Source organism: Salmo trutta, chromosome 34 (assembly GCF_901001165.1).
Source record: "Salmo trutta chromosome 34, fSalTru1.1, whole genome shotgun sequence".
In the NCBI taxonomy this organism is placed as follows: Eukaryota; Metazoa; Chordata; class Actinopteri; order Salmoniformes; family Salmonidae; genus Salmo; species Salmo trutta.
The window spans coordinates 13,410,853-13,431,112 of NC_042990.1; the positions used below are offsets into that span (position 1 = coordinate 13,410,853).

The 20,260-nt window shown below is 42.8% G+C and overlaps 2 protein-coding genes across 3 annotated transcripts; both read left to right on the plus strand.

The window, feature by feature from the left end:
- The first annotated feature begins 2,273 nt into the window (after positions 1–2,273).
- Positions 2,274–12,529, plus strand: rit1 (Ras-like without CAAX 1). Of its 2 annotated transcripts, XM_029731922.1 has the most exons (6): positions 2,274–2,597; positions 4,587–4,673; positions 5,525–5,581; positions 7,283–7,356; positions 8,575–8,766; positions 10,987–12,529. In XM_029731922.1, the coding sequence occupies exons 2-6, from the start codon at positions 4,592–4,594 to the stop codon at positions 11,215–11,217; spliced, it is 636 nt and encodes a 211-aa protein (XP_029587782.1). In that variant the 5' UTR covers positions 2,274–2,597; positions 4,587–4,591; the 3' UTR covers positions 11,218–12,529. The 2 variants fall into 2 exon arrangements, with proteins under 2 accessions (XP_029587782.1, XP_029587783.1); XM_029731923.1 differs by lacking the exon at positions 4,587–4,673.
- An 88-nt stretch (positions 12,530–12,617) lies between these two features.
- Positions 12,618–15,714, plus strand: LOC115173634 (peroxisomal membrane protein 11B-like). Its single transcript, XM_029731920.1, has 4 exons — positions 12,618–13,094; positions 13,711–13,826; positions 13,960–14,161; positions 14,497–15,714. The coding sequence occupies exons 1-4, from the start codon at positions 13,039–13,041 to the stop codon at positions 14,915–14,917; spliced, it is 795 nt and encodes a 264-aa protein (XP_029587780.1). The 5' UTR covers positions 12,618–13,038; the 3' UTR covers positions 14,918–15,714.
- Positions 15,715–20,260: the final 4,546 nt, after the last annotated feature.

Genomic DNA, 20,260 nt, shown 5'->3' on the forward strand with positions numbered 1-20,260 from the left:
GGAACTCTAACTCCGGAAACACACCTGTGTGGAAGCACCTGGTTTCAATATACTTTGTATCCCTCATTTACTCAAGTGTTTCCATTATTTTGGCAGTACATGTCTAGTATACACCACCACCTATGCATGGCAGGTAGCCTAGATGTTAGAGGGAAAGTTGTTGGCTCGAGACCCAGGCCGGAACATTACAAACATGGGAACTGAACTGGCACCTGAAGGGCTGCTGGTATCTGATCCCAGGTCCGAACCACTGCTGTTGTACCCAAGAGCAAGACAGTTAACTCCAAATTGTCTCCATCCAGGGATTCTGCACCGTGACTGACAATGTGCCTCTTAACAACAAAGTACTTTGTCTTTATTCTATTACGATAAACTTAATATAATAAATTGTGTCTTAGTAGGCCTATTAATTGGTTATGTAAGTGAGGACTTGGTGGACTCCCATGTGCTGGTAAGGGCCACAGATGACAGACAGGTAGGACTCCAGTTGAGGGGGGTTAATAACGCTGAAGATGCACAGGCGTGGAACAGCACCGCACAGTGTACAGTGCATTCGGGAAGTATTCAGACCCTTGACTTTTCACACATTTTGTTACGTTACAGCCTTATTCTAAAACTGATTCAATCGTTTTTTCCCTCAATACACACAGTACCCCATAATGACAAAGCAAAAACAGTTTTTTCAAAATCTTTGCAAATGCATAACATTTTTATTTACTTTTTAAAATCACATTTACATAAGTATTTATACCCTTTACTCAGTACTTTGTTGAAGCACCTTTGGCAGCGATTACAGCCTCGAGTCTTTTGGGGTATGATGCTACAAGCTTGGCAGACCTGTATTTGGGGAGTTTCTCCCATTCTCTGCAGATCCTCTCAAGCTCTGTCAGGTTGGATGAGGAGCATCGCTGCACAGCTATTTTCAGGTCTCTCCAGAGATGTTCGATCTGGTTTAAGTCCGGGCTCTGGCTGGGCTATTCAAGGACATTCAGAGACTTGTCACGAAGCCACCCCTGCGTTGTCTTGGCTGTGTGCTTAGGGTTGTTGTCCTGTTGGAAGGTGAACCCAGTCTGAGTTCCTGAGCGCTCTGGAACAAGTTGTCTCTGTACTTTGCTCCATTCTTCTTTCCCTCGATCCTGACTAGTCTCCCAGTCCCTGCCGCTGAAAAACATCCCCACAGCATGATGCTGCCACCGATTTTTCACCGTAGGGATGGTGTCAGGTTTCCTCCAGATGTGACGCTTGGCTTTCAGGCCAAAGAGTTCAATCTTGGTTTCATCAGACCAAAGAATCTTGTTTTCTCATGGTCAGAGTCCTTACTGTGCCTTTTGATAAACTCCAAGCAGGCTGTCATGTGCCTGTTTTAGAGGAGTGGCTTCTGTCTGGCCACTCTGCCATAAAGGCCTGATTGGTGGAGTGCTGCAGAGATGGTTGTCCTTCTGGAAGGTTCTCCCATCTCCACAGAGGAACTCTGGAGCTCTGTCAGAGTGACCATTGGGTCCTTGGTCACCCACCTGACCAAGGCTCTTCTCCCCCTATTGCTCAGTTTAGCCAGATGGCCAGCTCTAGGAAGAGTCTTGGTGGTTCCAAACTTCTTCCATTTAAGAATGATGGAGGCCACTGTGTTCTTGGGGACCTTCAATGCTGCAGAAATGTTTTTGTACCCTTCCCTAGATCTGTGCCTCGACACAATCCTGTCTTGGCGCTCTAAAGACAATTATTTCGACCTCTTGGCTTGGTTTTTGCTCTGACATCCAATGTCAACTGTGGGACCTTATATAGACAGGTGTGTGCCTTTCCAAATCAATTATCACAGGTGGACTGCAATCAAATTGTAGAAACATCTCAAGGATGATCAATGGAAACAGGATGCACCTGAGCTCAATTTCGAGTCTCATAGCAAAGGGTATGGATACGTATGTAAATAAGGTATTTCTGTTTGTTTTTTTAATTCTAAAAACCTGTTTTTGCTTTGTCATTATGGGGTATTGTGTGTAGATTGATTTTTAAAAAAAATACATTTTAGAATACGGCTGTAATGTAACAAAATGTGGATAAAGTCAAGGGGTCTGAATACTTTCCGAATGCACTGTATGTAGTATGGATGTGCGTGCGTGTGGCATATTAACAAGGACGCACACTGGCCTTGGCTAACACAATAAAAGCTATCGGGTGGGAAAACACAAGGATGGCTGGAACTTTCTCTCACTTGACTTCTCTCGAGCTGATCTTCTCTGAGTTCGAGATCCCCCAGCATGCTCTGCTCCACTTCCCCGGTGGGCGGAGCGACAGCTCTGATATGATGATCTAACATTACTGATATGATTAACTACAAATACTTCACAGCCTTTTGGACTGGTCACCACTTTGTAACAGTAGCTAACTGAACTTCAAAGTCACTTTTCAAGGTCACTTCCAACTCTACTGAGCAGTCACAGGCACTGACCCGACGGGAGGTGGGACCCGGTGAAGTTTACAGACTGCTGGCGTTGTTTACACTTAGTGAGGATTTTGTAGCATGACTTGTCAAACGTCAAGCACTAAATGGTCATAAAAGTCATTTTGGAAATTATGAAGAAGGAAGCTCTGTGACACAGGTGAGTCGCTCATTTTTTATTCATGTCTGCATGAAGTCAGGTGGCTATTTTATGTTTGCAAACGTTCAATCATTTACTTTCGCCGTAGTCAGCAATATACATCTTTCTCACTGAACTCGTTCCTTTAATTACGTGAAACAATGTATGCGATGTCCGATTGAACACTGATCTGCAAAAAGGCGAACAAATTCATGCAGCTTGTTTTACGTTGATCAATGATCGACTCGTAGGCTACACTTGATTTGAAGAACAGTCTTACATTTTAAGTTTAGAAAAGTTATAGTAATTAGTTTTTCCTAATCCTATGACACCTAACATTACAGCCGCACAATTCATTCTGCTACTTCACCAGTCTTTGGAAGGTTCGCTATTGCCCTTTTTTAAATATTGTTGTTTATCCTGTTTCAAAGTAGGCAATAAAGTATATTAAATGGTTGTTGTATTTCAGTGAATGTTTGCAACGGATGCAGTTTTCACTGCGACTTTGTCAGATTCAATGATTTAGAAAATATTTTAATATTTTCATCCGCTGAAACGTAGCCGACTCACTGTTTGTAACATTTAGGCTATATAACAACGTGACAATAGTGTACTAAACGTTTACTTTTGTTGCGTTTAGTTTAGGTATCCTCTGGAAATAATAATGAGATCCCCCTTAACTGTGGAAGTTGAATAAGGCCACTAGAGTTGACATATTTCATCTGCATTTCAATACAACTTCGAGGCCTGAGCTATCTGAAGCCTGGAGACTCCCTTGAAACATGGAGCCTGTTCAGGCTCGGCAATATACTACAATACCATCCACTCCTTTGTGTTTTGGGATCTACCAAAGATATGTTTTGAAGCAATTTTAGGCCATGGTGCACGGACTTGGGGTCAGTCATGCGTTATTGAAGTTCAGACCTATTTTACATGAAACCAGGCAACAACAAAAAAAACGTAGCTACTCTCAAACGGATATGAACATCTATTTTTAACCTCCCAAGTTATGCCTGTTCTATCGGCCTCTGTCCTGACAACAATCAACCGGCTTTGTCAAACGTCGTGTCTCTGCATTCCGTCACTGAGAATGTGATTTCTTCATAATGACTTCCATTAGTAGCCTAGGCCCTAATGATAAGTAAATGTGTGCTTATGTAGGCCTATTTATCAAGGATAAATATATAATTATCATTTATTCTGACAATTAAAATCAAGTTTAATATAGTCTGGTGTTGTAATTTTTTTTTAAATGTAAATCATGCTATTTTGGGTTAGAGAGGGGGAAGGATAGGTGATATCAATAATAGATGTGATGACATTGCCTGGGTTTGTGGTGGGCAATGTCACACATTCGCCTTGCACTTAGAAATCACATGATTGCTGTCAAGGCGATAGGAGTTGGTTCCTCTTTCCGCATGAGTGCATCTAGCTGCTGCATAGACCAATCTAATGAACTGAAGAGCCGTCTGACTCTAAGTCAATCTACACTCCGAATGGGTCCGAGGCGATACTATAGTGGCCTATTCAGATGAGTTGAATAGTTTTTTTGGTTTTTCAAGGGTGGCAAAGTTGACTAGACTGTTGGCTCTACTTCTGTCCCTGAAACCACTCTCTCTTTCACCTCTGTCTCATCGCTATTCAATAGATCTACTGTGTGGTACAGCGGTTGACCAACTCGACTTTCGACAGTGAATGGATGTTGAAGTTTGCCAATGTGCGTGTGTTGTGTATCTCTCTCTATCTCTCTCTCTCTCTCTTGTCATTAGCTTTAGCGCTTGACACATGACAGCAAGATTGCACATTAGCATGTGTGGTATTATGTTTGTTTGTTTGTGTGTGTGTTAGTCACTTTCAACTCTGTACACTCTCTTTCATAGTTCTATTCGTTAGTCCTGGGCTTAATAAACTGGGACCAATAATTAATATGTATGTTTGTGTGTTGACGCGTGTGTCTGTTTTTAAGGGTATATGTGTATTACTCGCAGCCTCTTATCTCTCTGTTTATAGTGTAAATGGAGTCATTGCGAGGCTCAGGGGGCCTCTCCCGCGAGTACAAACTGGTGATGCTGGGAGAGGGGGGAGTGGGGAAGAGCGGTGAGTACACACACTCATAATTACACTTAACAGCACTCCTCCTCACTCTTACTTAGTGCATGTCTTTTCTTCTGTCTTGCTGTCGGTTTTTACATTTTGTGTCTGACTGACTATTCTTCTCCACCTCTGTCTTGATTTACCTCATTACTTCTCCTAATGCCGCCTTGTCTTTTCTGTGTTTCTCTGACACACCCTCCAAGTGCAGTCAGATAGTCAGAGTTCTCTTCTCGTAAGCCTGGGCGTTGGCAGCCTTCTACGGCAGTCTGGGGTGCCGTTTGGGTGCCTGTTGTCAGGAAGACGCGTCAGTGCCTAGCAACCCCCTTCCCCCCTCTTGGCTACTGTTGCCATGGAGACTGGCAGAGTTCACCTGGTATAGGTACACAGAAAAGTCGTAAAGGCATCGGAGAGAGGGAGGATTTGGAGGGATAGCGGGAGACATGGGTCGTTAAAAACAACATCTGCCTGCTTTCGCCATGGAAACTAGAGTGGGCGTACACTGATGCTGCAGAGGCGGAGATACTGTGTGTTTCTGTGTAAGCTGCAGGGTGTGTTTATCTGTGTCTGTGTGTGTGTGTGTGTGAACCACTACCCGCCTGGAGGGAAAAAAACGAGGTAAAAGAGAGAGAGAGAAGTGTTTGTGATACAACCTGGGTTATGTAATAAAGTCTCCCGCATTGACTTCGTTATCCCTTTATCTCTCCGTCTCTCTTTCTTCCGCTCTGTCTTCTGATCTGCTGTAGTTTGTTTCTGATTTCTCCTCTATTGATGCAGTGCCTGTGCAGCTTTGTGACAACGTAATTGCCCCCCCAAAAAGCTTGTGAAAACTTAAACTTCTCTCTCTTTCTCCTCAGCTATTATAATGCAGTTTATCAGCCACAGGTTCCCTGAAGACCATGACCCCACCATAGGTGAGAGAGCGCTTGGTATCTGGTCAAACTAACGCCACTCATATTTGGCCTGCTTTAACCACACCAAAAACTGCTATTTTGAATCAATCATTAATTTTATATATACAGTTTAATGGGTACACCGCCCCATTCGTGAAAATGGATTGCTCCTACAGAGAGTGAGTCACCTGGCAGTGGCTTGCTATATAAAGCAGGCATCGAGGTTGTTCGATTGAGCGTTAGAATGGGCAAAACGAGTGTCTTAAGAAACTTTGAGAGTGGTATGTCCGTCGCGGCCGGGCACTCCGGATCCAGTGTCTCAGAAACTGCCGCCCTCCTGGGCTTTTCACACACGACAGTGTCTAGTGTTTCCCGAGAATGGTGAGACAAACAAAAAAACATCCAGTCGGCGGCAGTTCCTGTGGGCAAAAACAGCTCGTTGATGAGAGGGGTCGAAGGAGAACGGCAAGAAACGTGCAAGCTAACAGGCGGGCCACAAACGGACAAATAACGGCACAGTACAACAGTGGTGTGCAGAACGGCATCTTGGAGCATACAACTCGTTGATCCTTATCACGGATGGGCTGTTTCAGCAGATGACCACACAGGGTTCCACTCATATCAGCTAAAAATAAGAAGTGGTCACAAGATCGCCAATACTGGACAATTGAGGAGTGGAAAAACATCACCAGGTCCGACAAATCCCAGTTCCTGATGGCATAGTCAGGACCGCCGTCCAATCTGCAGCAACTGCATGATGCCATCGCGTCAGCATAGACCAACATCCCTGTGGAATTTATCTGACTTGTAAAATCCACGCCCCAAAGAATGCAGGCTGTTCTGGAGGCAAAGGGGGATCTGACCTGGTACTAGACGGGTGTACCGAATAAACTGTCCGGGGAGTGTGTAGATAGAAGTGTACACAGGTAACTGCCAAAATAATTGGAACACTTGAGTAAATGTATATTGAAAGCAGGTGCTTCTGCACAGGTGTGGTTCCTGAGTTAATTAACATCCCATCATGCTTAGGGTCATGTATAAAAATACTGGGCAGACCATTATTTTGGTTACCATGGCTGTGCCCCCATAGGATGACAACTCCCCCATCCACAGGGCATGAGTGGTCACTGAATGGTTTGATGAGCATGAAAATGATGTAAACCATGTGCCATGGTTGTCTCAGTCACCAGATCTCAACCCAATTGAACACATATGGGAGATTCTGGCGCAGTGCCTGAGACAGCGTTTTCCATCAACAAAACTTACCGAAGGAGGGAACGACCAATCATATTCACCTAAAGAAAAATGAAATCGCACCCTACGGTCCAATGGATGCCGAGCCCACCCTTGGAAGCTCCGTTTTTTTTGTTGCTATAATACTGGGGCTCGCATCCATTTCTTCAATTAAGTAGCGCTTTTCAGCGAGCCCAAATATAGGGAACCAGAACCTGCTGCAACTTGGCTATTCACACTGACACGCTGCCACTACAGCCCAAGTCCATAGACCCCACAGTGCCAAGAACAATACTTACCTCGCGAGCCTGAAAATGTCAGAACTCGTACAAGGAACCGAAAGTCCCGAACAACAGAACACCTGTCGTAACTTGGTAAAGTGCATCTGCTCAGTGCATAGCATCGACCAGAGCCGAACCGCGGCTTATGACATGTAACTACACAATCATCCTGTATAGCCATTAAAATACCACTCAATGTCTCTCCCAGAGGATGCATACAAGACACAGATCCGCATCGACGATGAACCAGCCAACCTGGACATCCTGGACACAGCAGGACAGGTACACTTCCTCACAAAGGGCTTCCATATAAATGTCACATCTCCACCTCTTTTGGCTGCGTCTCATTCTCAATAGTCTAATATGGCTTCCTCCCCTCCTCCTTCATCTACTGATCTGTAAACATAGGATAGGTGAAAGCAACATGAAAAAACACCTGGGAAGGACTGGGAATTTGCTTTCATCTGTCTAGTTCTTTTGCATCAATTGAAATGGAGGAAAGCCTCTCCCTCTACCCCAATGCTCACTTTCCTTTAAATCAACCCTTTCTGACGGTCTCTCCCCGTCTCTCAATTCCATTCAATCAATCTTATTAGGATGATAACTTATCATTGATAAGTAATTATCTTACGTTGCCAAAGAAAACCCAGAGGAACATACTTCACTCTGTCACATCTGCTCTTCACCGTCATAACATCCGCATCCTTATTCTTCTCAACTTTCTTTTAAGCGTCGCTCACTCCATCTACTCCCTTTTTCCACAAACGTACATCATTTCTGTCTCTCACCTGCTCCCCACAATGGCGTCTTTCCCTGTCTCTCTGACTCGTCCATAGACATGTATGGTTCACTTATTATATTAGTCATTTTCCATATATGTACATGTTCTATAGTATATGCCCGTGACTGGGTCTGTTTGTACCATACCAAAGTCAGGGAAGTGTCCACACAGAGAATTGCAGTCCACAGTCCACTGTCTCAAGTGACTTCTGAGTCATCCAAATTCGAATCTTTTTTTTTCAGTGGGTCTCCATGTTCTTCCTCCAGTAGCTTGTAGGACAGACAGACCAATGTATTGGTGATTGATTTTCTTGATGCTCTCAGGCACACTCACACATACAAGTACGTGTGTGTGTGTGTGGGGGGGTGTCTTCTATCCTTGTGGGGACCTAAAATCCCCCCAAAACAAGCAAAATTCTCCCTCGTAGGGACATTTCCCACGTCCCCATGAGGGTAAAGGCTTTTTTAAGCTTAGGGGTTATGTTTAGGGTTACAGTTAGTTAGGTTTAGGTAAGGGTAAGGGAAAATAGGATTTTGAATGGAAATACATTTTAGGTCCCCGCGAGGATAGAAGAACATAACGTGTGTGTGAGGCACCTGGATATATAATGTTATCTAAGTGTTTTGCTGTGATGCTTTCTGTATCAGTCCTTAACCACTCTCTCTATTTTTGCCCCCTCTCTCACTCACTCTCATACATTCACACATGCCCCTTTCCAGGCAGAGTTCACAGCCATGCGGGACCAGTACATGCGGGCTGGCGAGGGCTTCATCATCTCCTACTCCATCACAGATAGGCGGAGCTTACAGGAGGCGCGCCAGTTCAAGCAGCTCATTGACCGTGTGCGCCGCACCGCCAACACCCCCGTGGTACTGGTGGGCAACAAGTCTGACCTGACTCATCTACGACAGGTGAGAATTAAGGGAAGGAAGGAAGGAAGGAAGGAGGGAGGGGGAAAGGGACGCCCATTGGTAGTCTTGGCACTACAGTACGTTATGCCTGCTATCTGGCGGCATTAAAATCCTACCGCTGTTCAAAAGGCCTGTCTTTATATATTTACTGGAAGATCTACAGATTGCCTGTCTGACTGGTATGGTATACCTTTAGATTCCCTGTGGAATCTGTAGATTTACCACGGAGACGGGGAATCTGTAGATTTACCACGGAGACGGGGAATCTGTAGATTTACCACGGAGACGGGGAATCTGTAGATTCAAACATTTACCGTAACATATACAGTGCTTTCAGAAAGTATTCATACCCCTTGCTTTATTCCACATTTTGTTGTTACAGCCCGAATACAAGGGGATTAAAAAAATGTTTTTCTCTCAGCCGTCGACACACAATACCGCATAATGACAAAGTGAAAATGTTTTTAGAAATACATTATCTAATTTACATAAGTATTCACACTCCTGAGTCAATACTTTGTAGAAGCACCTTTGGCAACAATTACAACTGTGAGTCTTTCTGGGTAACTTTCCAAGAGTTTTCCACACCAGGATTGTACAGCATTTCCCCATTATTCTTTTAAAAGGGGAATTCATCTTCCAGTGTCTGGTGGAAAGCAGGCTGAACCAGGTTTTACTCCAGGCATACCCATAACATGATGCAGCCACCACTATGCTTGAAAATATGGAGAGTGGTACTCAGTAATGGATTGGTTTGGATTTGCCGCAAACATAAACAATTTGTATTCGGGATAAAAAGTGAATTGCTTTGCCACATTTTTTACGGTATTACTTTAGTGCCTTGTTGCATTTTTAAAATATTTTTATTCTGTACAGGCTTCCTTCTTTTCACTCTGTCAATTAGGTTAGTATTGTGTAGTAACTACAAGGTTGTTGATCCATCCTCAGTTTTCTCCTATCACAGCCTTTCAATTCTGTAACTGTTTTTAAAGTCACCATTGGCCTCATGGTAAAATCCCAGAGGTTTCCTTCCTCTCTGGCAACTGAGTTAGGAAGGATGCCTGTCTTTGTAGTGACTGGGTGTATTGAAACACCATCTAAAGTGTAATTAATAACTTTCTCATAGGGATATTCAATGTCTTTTTTTTTTTTTTTTTTACCAATCTACCAATAGATGCCCTTCTTTGCGAGGCATTATAAATTCTCCCTGGTCTTTGTGGTTGAATCTGTGTATGAAATTCACTGCTCGACTGAGGGACCTTACAGATAGTTGTGTGTGGGGGGGAGGGGGGTAGTTATTCAAAATTCATGTTAAATACTATTATTGCACACAGTCCATGCAACTTATGTGACCTGTTATTAGAATTTGTACTCCTGAACTTATTTAGGCTTGCCATTTTATTTGTATTTTATTTAACTAGGCAAGTCAGTTAAGAACAAACTCTTATTTACAATGACGGCCTACCAAAAGGCAAAAGACCTACGGGGGCTGGGATGAATTTATTTGTATTTTTAAATAACATATGACAAAACACACATCACCACAAGAGAGACAACACTACATAGAGAGACCTAAGACAACAACATAGCAAGGCAGCAACACATGACAACACAGCATGGTAGCAACACAACATGACAACAACATGGTAGCAGCACAAAACATGGTACAAACATTATTGGCCACAGACAAAAGCACAAAGGGCAAGAAGGTAGAGACAACAACACACAAAGCAAAGCTGCCATAACAAATGGGTTGTCATTTTTGTATTAATTTGTAAACATCTCGAAAAACATAATTCCACTTTGACATTATAGTTTGTGTGTAGGCCAGTGAATTTTTCTCTCAATTTCATCCATTTTAAATTCAGGCTGTAACACAACAAAATGTGGAAAAATTCTATGGGTCTGAATACTTTCTGAAGGCACTGTACATCATGACTCTATTTGGTACCATATACTGTATATACCAGAGGAGGCTGGTGGGAGGAGCTAAAGGAGGATGGGCTCATTGTAATGGCTGGAATGGCTAGATGGAACGGAACAACCATGTGGTTCACATATGTTTGATACGTTCCATTTATTCCATTCCAGCCATTACAATGAGCCCATCCTCCTATAGCTCCTCCCACCAGCCTCCACTGGTATATACTAATTATCTTCTGTCTGTGGGTTTTATCTGTATATTGGCTTTGAACGTGCTACTTCCCTCCGCTGCACTAGGTGTCAGTAGAGGAGGGGAAGGAACTGGCCCGGGAGTTCCAGTGCCCCTTCTTCGAGACCTCAGCGGCATTTCGCTACTACATCGATGAGGTATTTGCCGCCCTGGTCCGCCAGATTCGCCAGCGCGAGGCAGAATCGGTCCGTGGCAGCGAGAGGAAAACCAGGAGGAGCCAGTCGTTCTGGAGCCGCATGCGCTCCACCTTCCACAAGAAACAGCACTCTGAGCACTGAGAGAGAGACGCTGTGAGCTATGACAGTCCTCCAGTGGTACCCTTACAGCCCCAATTCCTAGTTCCAACTCCCACGAGGAGACCAATGACTCTTATCCGAGTTAGATTGTTAGTTTAATTGCCCATTGCAAACACTCAATCATTACTGAAGATATGAGTCTTCTGTGCGCTTTAGAGAAGGCAGGAACTGTGCTGATGTACCGTATGCTCATTGTGCTGAAAATTGGGTCTGGCATTTAACGACAGCCGACGTTAGCATTTTAGTATCCAATGAAACCAATTGACTGTAGTGTTGTATATTTGAAATGCTGAGACACTGGAGTTGGCCTGAAGTTACGACATTTCTTTGATGGAGAGCCAGTGAGGAGACGTTTAGGTGAAACGGGGAGCCTGAAGAGAGGTAGAGATTATGGGGAAGGGAGCAAAGACTAGGCTATGCAGAATATTCAGAAGGTCACATAGTAGGTAAAGCGGCATAGGTGTTGAGGAGTGAACTCCAAGTTTGATTTAAAGGCATTTGGTTGGGAAATACGAAGGGGTATGAGACGTGAGTTTGAAGATTTAAAGGGAGGGTTCCAATGGATGTGGTTTAACTTGCCAGCCAATGAAAGAGAAGGATGAAAATAATGAAGTTTGTTTTCATCATCTTCTATATTACAAAGACATTCTGATAGCATTCACTGTGCATTTAGGTTCCTCTGTTTCAATTGAAAAGCCATCAATCGATTTATTGCTTAGTGTTTGTAAGCTGACCAGCCTGTACTCACGGTTGGTGCCATGTTTCAGTGGGAGTGGGTATACTTTGAGTGTGAACTGAGTTGCAGGGGATATTTAATACACAGGTGGTGTTGCTGTTGACAAGGCATTACTATGCAGCATTGCCTAATATGGGCTACTGATCTATACTTGACCTGAATGGGCTGATAGTTGGCATGGGCAATATGTTGATCACATCCAAATGACATAAATCACTGGATTTTACTTTTTTTTTTAGAATGGAATTTGATGGGTGTAGCTGGCATTTTTAATTTTGCTCTGCCTACAACAGGGTTTGATTGTCTTCATATAGTGTTTCAGCGAATAGAGACAATGCCAACTACAATACCTCTCCAGAGTGATACACACTCACTCCTTTTATTACCCCCTGACCTGTAGTACACCGGTTGTGCTCTTATTATTTCAGCACTCCGTGGATCTGGTAGTGCCACATATGGGAGAATGTTTTGTTTGTTTTATTCCTATTGATCATGATTGTTTCCTTAATTTATTTCATATTAACACGCTATAATAAAATGGACTGCCATTTTTTTCCATTTGCTGGTTGGTTGTCTGGCCTCTTATTGTGTGTGTGAGTCGCCCCCCTGTGGCAGTATAAGGCAGTAAATATAATCCACAGCAATGAGTTGCCTTGACTATTGTTTTTGAATAACTACAAGTGTGTTACTTTTCATGTATGTTATCACATATTATTCAATAGCGTGCTTCACTGAAACGACGAATGCCATGTACAATACAATCCATGTGTTGTGGACGAACCTCCTACAAGTAACGTAGCTAATGATTACTGTGTAATAGGACTTTCGCTTTGTTGTCCCTCCACAGTTTCCGTCCATGGGTGAAGGAGATGTGAAGTTGTTCGTGTTGAAGCTAACTCTCTAGCGCAAATATTAAAACAATTCTGTTGGCGGACGTTTGGGGCACATTGTGACAGATTGAACTGTGCAGATAGCATTGGGCAGCTCTTGCCAGAAGACGGAATAGAACGTAGATAGCTTGCTAGCTAACACGGACACAGGCCTAATCAGGGTTACCTGTCGCCAGCATGGACTCTTGGATTCGATTTAGCGCGCAGAGCCAAGCCAAGGAACGAGTTTTCAGGTGCAGTAGCTAAAATGTATTAGAGTTGAGATTTCTCAAGACAAAAAAGTTACATTTATTACACTCATTTGTTAACTATCACTAGCAGTCAATACAAACTGAAATCCATGAGCATACAAACATGTGTGTATATATAAGAGGACGAAAAAGTACAAATAACTTTATAAAAAGTCCAGCGAAGTGGGTGACCTTTTGTACGGTTGAGTTCTCGACTTTTTGTCGGTTTTTGGCTGCGGTTGCTCTGCCCGACCCTGCCTACCTCCCGGTGTTACTGGGCACTGCGGGACAGCTGATTTTGGGTTCCTGTTGGGGGCTCATGCAGTGTTTTGTCTCGGGCTCTCCCAAACCTGGATAAATTAAACCATGACAATTGCTTTTTTCAGCCTTTCCCTATCAAGTGGCCATTTCCCCAACTGCGTTTGGTATTATACTGATACTTTCATGTAGCTACAGTAACTAAGTACCAATTGCACTTGACATGAAAACACTCACTGGAGAAAGTAGACAAAGTTGTGCCCAAGTTATTCATTGCAAGATGCCAAATTTTTACTGAACTATAGTAGCATGGCTATAATCAGATTTTGACACATTTGATTCCTTTTCTGTGGTCACACAGGGCAGCACAGTACACCTGTACGTTGCTAGGTTACACTCTCCAGAAGGGTGGGGCAGGTGTTGAGCTCCTGAAGACAGTGAAACAACTGGAGGCTCATGTGAGCCTAACAAGGAAGTGTAAGTCACTGTCTGCATCACTCAAGTCAATGCTAGACCTCTGTGTCTCAGGATTGTGGCTCAGGCTTACTCTGTACATCAATTCTGGGTTTCACATCACTCTCTCTCTCTCTCTCTCTCTCTCTCTCTCCAGTGATGCGTTTAGGGAACTCCGCAGAGGCTGTGGAGGCAGCGAAACGTGCTGTGCACCTCTCGGACAGCGTGCTGCGTCTCTGTCTGACCGTGGCCCACCTCAACAAGGCCATGTACTTCGCCTGTGACAACGTGCTGTGGGCCGGCAAGGCGGGCCTCCTGCCCCAACTGGACCAGGTCAAGTGGAGCCAGAGATCCTTCAGGTGGCTGTTAGAATTGTGAAATTTAAGCCTTAAATTTCACCACATTAGGAACCAGTGTATTTGAGTTGGCCAAGGTCATCAGAAGTCCTGTAATGAACTTTACTACTATTGGCAGTTGTTAACTACATTATCTCTCCCTAGAGCTATTTTCTATAGCTTTCGTTATCTAATTCTACCTCTTAACTCCCCCTCTTTGCTACTTTTTCTTTTGTTCGATGTCTCCTACATCCTCTCTTCCGGTCTCCCACTATCTTTACTTCCTCTCAGATTTTACATGAATCTCTCTCTGCCTCACACTCTTAATCTCTCACAGCTTTCTCTCTCATTCTCTACAGGTACTACCTCTTTGCCCTCATCCTCAACCTAACCCGGGACGCCTACGAGATCCGCCTGCTTATGGAGCGTGAGGCCCGCTCCTCCCATGTGGGGTCAAAGGCTACCTGGACCTCTTCTCCTCCCTCTCCACACCCCTCTTCGCTCCCCCCCGAGAACGTCGACCTCTCCGACCCCTCTTCCCTTCCCGGAGCCATATTACCTGTACGCCTCCGCAGACAGTTCCACCTGCTGGTGACGGTGCTGCGAAGCAACCCACCGCTGCTGCTGGACCTGCTGAAAAACGTGTGCGACGTGTTCATCCCCCTGGACCGGCTGGGCATCTACCCTACCGGCCAGGGCTTCGTGGGGGCCTGTGGCCTGGCCTCTTCGGTCCTCTCCATCCTCACCATCGTCCACCCCTGGCTCAAGCTCAAACCTTGAAGAAGCCAGAATATTCGGTTGAACGTTCTAGCTCGAGTCGAACGTTCCTCAAGCTCAAGCCTTGAAGGAGACATTTTGGCCAAACTTTTTAGGTCCCCTAGAAGTGAAGAAGTGCTGTTGTGTCGAGGAATGCAGCATGACACAAGAGCAGGGTTCCTGTACACTGCTTGCTTGGAAAGTTTTGCATTTTTTATTTGGAATGCCAACATTTTGGGCAGATCATGCTCGGACGAAGGTTGGTGGACTGAAACAGTGGCATTTCGAATCAAAGAGAGAAAATGTGCAAATGAACGCTGTATTGGAAACAGCTCGCGCTCTGAAATGTTCAAACACAAAGTTCCCCAAAAGCCATTTGGTTGAGTTGTTGAAAAGGACCTTCCCTATGCAAGTGTATAGAACCAGCACATGGAAAATTGTTGAGTCAGAACGGTAGACGTTTAAACACCTTAAAGCACCATACATCACAACTAATGGGCTTTGTGAAGTGATACATAGCACAAAGAAAACCAGATCGTCATTCAGTTGTGTGTGTCTGAACACAAGCTGCAGGGAGCACATTTCTAACCTTAATCAGCGTTTTAAATGGATCCTGATCTCTAGTTAGGAGACGATTCCGTATCCATATAGTGTTTCTGTCCTGTTAGCATTGAAAATGATGTAATTGGAAAAGATTATCTGTACAGCATTGGTTTTGGAAATGCGCCAATGTCATCCCTGTAGAACGCTGTACAGTTAGATAAGTGGAAACGTTTACTCAGTTAAAACCATCACATAAAAAAGCTTTACGTCAATGAAAAGGTGCAATGAAATATTTGATCATACTGTGTGTGAATATGTAATAATAATGACTTTTGAAGTGAAGGATCCTTTTTATAAACGTTGAAAGGGGGCATTTATGGGCTGCCAGTCAGCTGTATTTTTGTGCTGATAGTGGTAGTACTGTATGTCCACGTATATTACCAACATTTATGCATGCGTGACGTGAATTAGTACGTTTACAGAGCCAGAAAAATTATAACAAATGATTCGGTCAACTCGGGCATCTAATGATTCTGTCCGTTTAACTAGTTGAATTCACCAGACAGCTAATTATTTAGTCTACTTGTAAGTAAATTTGTTTGTCTACTTAAAAATCAATTTGTATAACTCAATTACATCAATAGTATATATTAAGGCCAAGCCATTTGAAGCTATTCAACCAGATGCGAATGGAACTATAATAGATATATTAGTGTACTCAGCTGTCAGACACAGCAGTGGGATAAAGCCAGTCTAACTTTCAAACAGCTCTTTTTTTTAAAACCTTTGACTTTCTCCTTTATATACAGTGCCTTAAAGTATTCATACCCCTTGTCTCACCCATCTACACACAATACCCCATAATGACAAAGTGAAAACATGTTTTTCTAAATCTTTGCTAAATTCCTAAATGGAATACAGAAATATCTAATTTACATAGGTATTCACACTCCTGAGTCAATACTTTGTAGAAGCACCTTTGGCAGCGATTACAGCTGTGAGTCTTTCTGGGTAAGTCTCTATGAGCTTTCCACACCTGGATTGTGCAATGTTTGTTCATTGTTCTTTTCTAAATTCTTCAAGCTCTGTCAGATTGGTTGTTTTCATTTCTAGACAAACATTTTCAGGCCTTGCCGTAGATTTTCAAGTAGATTTAAGTCAAAACTGTAACTTGGCAACTCAGGAACATTCACTGTCTTCTTGGTAAGCAACTCCAGTGTCGATTTGTCTTGCGTTTTAGGTTATTGTTCTGCAGAAAGGTGAATTCATCTCCTAGTGTCTGGTGGAAGGCAGACTGAACCAGGTTTCCTTCCTCTCCGGCAACTGAGTTAGGAAGGACGCCTGTATCTTTGTAGTGACTGGTTGTATTGATATACCATCTAAAGTGTACTTAATAACTTCACCATTCTTAAAGGGATATTCAATGTTTGCTTTTTTTTACACCCATCTACCAATAGGTGCCCCTCTTTCCGAGGCATTGAAAAACTTCCCTGGTCTTTGTGTTTGAATCTGTGTTTGAAAATCATTGCTCGACTGAGGGACCTTACATATAATTGTATGTGTGGGGTACAGAGATATAGTCATTCAAAATTGATGAACTTTAGGCTTGCCATAACAAAGGGGTTGAATAATTATTGACTCAAGACATTTCAGCTTTTTCTTTTTTATGAATTTGTAGTGACCAAAAAAAATTGAAATTTAATCAAAGGCTGCAACACAACAAAATGTGGATAAAGTCAAGGGGTGTGAAAACTTTCTGTTAACAGGGCAACCAGAGAATTGTGCTCTTAGTCAGTGTGCCGTTTGGTCTCGTCTTACTCATTCTCCTTGACACTAGTTGTGGACATGATTTCTGGTATAATCTCATTTTACACTACTTTGAGAGCCCTGAATCACACTTTAGAGGTGTAACTGTCGATGATTCATGCTCAAATTGCAGACTGTATAATAATGTCTGTGTCACGACTCCTGCCGAGGGTGACTCCTCTCCCTGTTCGGGTGGCGCTCGGCGGTCGTCGTCACCGGCCTACTAGCTGCCACCGATCCCATTTTCCCTTTTCTGTTGGTTTTGTCTTAATTGTTTGCACCTGTGTATGATTAGTGTTTGTTTAGTATTTAAGCCCGTTTCCCCACCTGTTCTGTGTGTGGGCTTACTTTCTGTTGTCGTCTGTTGTTTATGCAGTGGTACGTGTTATCAGATCCTTGTGTGTTTTGGATCAAACCCAGTTGTGTTTTCGTGGGTGTACTTTTCTTTTACGGTGCAATTCATTAAAAGCCCGTTAGCAACTACTCCTGTTTCCTGCGCCTGACTACACACCCACTACTGCAGACGTTACAGTATGGTTTTGTAAATAAAATTTGAACAGTTTTGATGAGAATTGGAGCGGTTTCTTACAACTATTTTCCTCAGTGTTTGAGGATGTTTTTGTAGCCATGTGAAGATGTTTGAAATCTTGTCTTTGTATTAATGTACCACAAGTGCTGAGGCTTGGCCGCTGTGTGGAGAAAATGTTTTTACAAAATAAATGCTTTTAATTTAAACTCTGTCGGCTCTATTGTACAAGTGTTGAGGGTTATTCCAATGCTGTTGACTGCTATGACTCAAGCATTTTTACATTTCAGACTTTAGAAATTTAAAAGACGCTATTATCCAGAGCCATTTATAATCAGTGAGGACTTTACTGTGCCCTGAGGGACACCAGTAGTGAGACCATCCTTCATTTGACCGATCTTTGATTAGAAAATGAAACGAGCAACATGGTGGATGTTAGATCACCTGTCCAGTTATTAAACCTGTCCAGGTAATTTTCAAATCAGTGCAGTCTGCAGATTAAGAAAAAGAGATGAAGAAAGCACGCCATTTCAATATTAACCTGCCCCTAATGGCGGAGGTGTGTGGGAAGGCCATTCTTTGTGTGTAAATGAGAGGCCCTGATCTAATACAGTAGTCTGAACATTTCATCCCTGTAGCCTTGAACAGAACATGTTGTGACTGGTCCCTCAGCACCACAGTGATATACAGTACCTTCAGAAAGTATTCACACTCCTTGACTTTTTACACATTTTGTTGTGTTACAAACTGAATTTAAAATGGATTAAATTGAGATTTTGTGTCTCTGGCCTACACACAATACCTCAATGTCAACGTGGAATTGTTTTTAGTAATTTTTACAATAATATAAAAAATGAAAAGCTGAAATGTCTTGAGTCAATATGTTTCAAACCCTTTTTTATGGCAAGCCTAAATACATTCAGGAGTAAAAACGTGCTTAACAAGTCGCGTAAGTTGAATGGACTGCAAATAAGTGTTTAACATGATTTTGTAATGACTACCTCATCTCTGTACCCCAGACGTGCAATTATCTGTAAAGTCCCTAAGTCGAGCAGGGAATTTCAAACACAGATTCAACCACAAAGACCAGGGAGGTTTTCCAATGCCTCACAAAGAAGGGCACCTATTGGTAAATGGGTAAAAAAACAACAGACATTGAATAGCCATTTGAGCATTATTTATTAATTAGTTATTAATTACACTTTGGGTGGTGTAGCAATAGACCCAGTCATTACAAAAGTGCAGGCGTCCTTCCTAACTCAGTTGCTGGAGAGGAAGGAAACCGCTCAGGGATTTAAGCATGAGGCCAATGGTGACTTTAAAACATTTTACATTTACATTTTAGTCATTTAGCAGACGCTCTTATCCAGAGTGACTTACAGTAGTGAATGCATACATTTCATTTTCATTTCATACATTTTTTTTTCTTCGTACTTACAGAGTTTAATGGCTGTGATAGGAGATAACTGAGGATGGATCAACAACATTGTAGTTACTCCACAATACTAACATAAATGACAGAGTGAAAGGAAAGAAGCCTGTACTGAATAAAAATATTCCAAAACATGCATCCTATTTTCAAATAAGGCACTAAAGTAAAACTGCAAAAAATGTGGCTCAAAAATGAACTTTATGTCCTGAATACAAAGCGTTATGTTCAGGGGCAAACACAATACATCACTGAATACCACTCTTCATATTTTGAAGCTTGGTGGTGGCTGCACCATGTTATGGGCATGCTTGTCATCGGCAAGCACTAGAGAGGGGTTTTTTTTTATAAAAAGAGGCCTGCAGCACTGTATAGTTAAGATTCATGTGTTGGTGGCACACATGCTACAATAAATGTAGCCTATGCTCCATTCTTTTGTTGACAAGTGAGATTTTTAATAGACGCACAACTCTGCTAAGAAGCTTCGAGCTTGTGCTATTTGCCCAAACTAACCAGAGAAATAGAATGATAACGAGCATAGAAGGATTTTGTTTAAGCTCAACTGACGCTGAATATACATGTACACTACCGTTCAAAAGTTTGGGGTCACTCAGAAATGTTTTCCATGAAAACATACATGAAATGAGTTACAAAATGAATAGGAAATATAGTCAAGATGTTGACAAGGTTATAAATAATGATTTTTAATTGAAATAATTGTGTCCTTCAAACTTAGCTTTTGTCAAAGAAGCCTTGCAGACCTTTGGCATTCTAGTTGTCAATTTGTTGAGGTAATCTGAAGATATTTCACCCCATGCTTCCTGAAGCACCTCCCACAAGTTGGATTGGCTTGATGGGCACTTCTTACATACCATACGGTCAAGCTGCTCCCACAACAGCTCAATAGGGTTGAGATCCAGTGACTATGTTGGCCACTCCATTATAGACAGAATACTAGCTGACTGCTTCTTCCTTAAGTAGTTCTTGCATATATTGGAGCTGTGCTTTGGGTCATTGTCCTGTTGTAGGAGGAAATTGGCTCCAATTAAGTGCCGTCCACGGG

Coding starts and splice junctions, on each gene's coding strand:
- LOC115173634 (XM_029731920.1), top strand. CDS start 13,039: ATGGACTCTTGGATTCGATTTAGCGCGCAGAGCCAAGCCAAGGAACGA. Junction 13,827..13,959: donor TGTGAGCCTAACAAGGAAGT/GTAAGTCACTGT, acceptor CTCTCTCTCCAG/TGATGCGTTTAGGGAACTCC. Junction 14,162..14,496: donor TGGAGCCAGAGATCCTTCAG/GTGGCTGTTAGA, acceptor CATTCTCTACAG/GTACTACCTCTTTGCCCTCA.
- rit1 (XM_029731922.1), top strand. CDS start 4,592: ATGGAGTCATTGCGAGGCTCAGGGGGCCTCTCCCGCGAGTACAAACTG. Junction 4,674..5,524: donor GGGGGGAGTGGGGAAGAGCG/GTGAGTACACAC, acceptor CTTTCTCCTCAG/CTATTATAATGCAGTTTATC. Junction 5,582..7,282: donor AGACCATGACCCCACCATAG/GTGAGAGAGCGC, acceptor TGTCTCTCCCAG/AGGATGCATACAAGACACAG.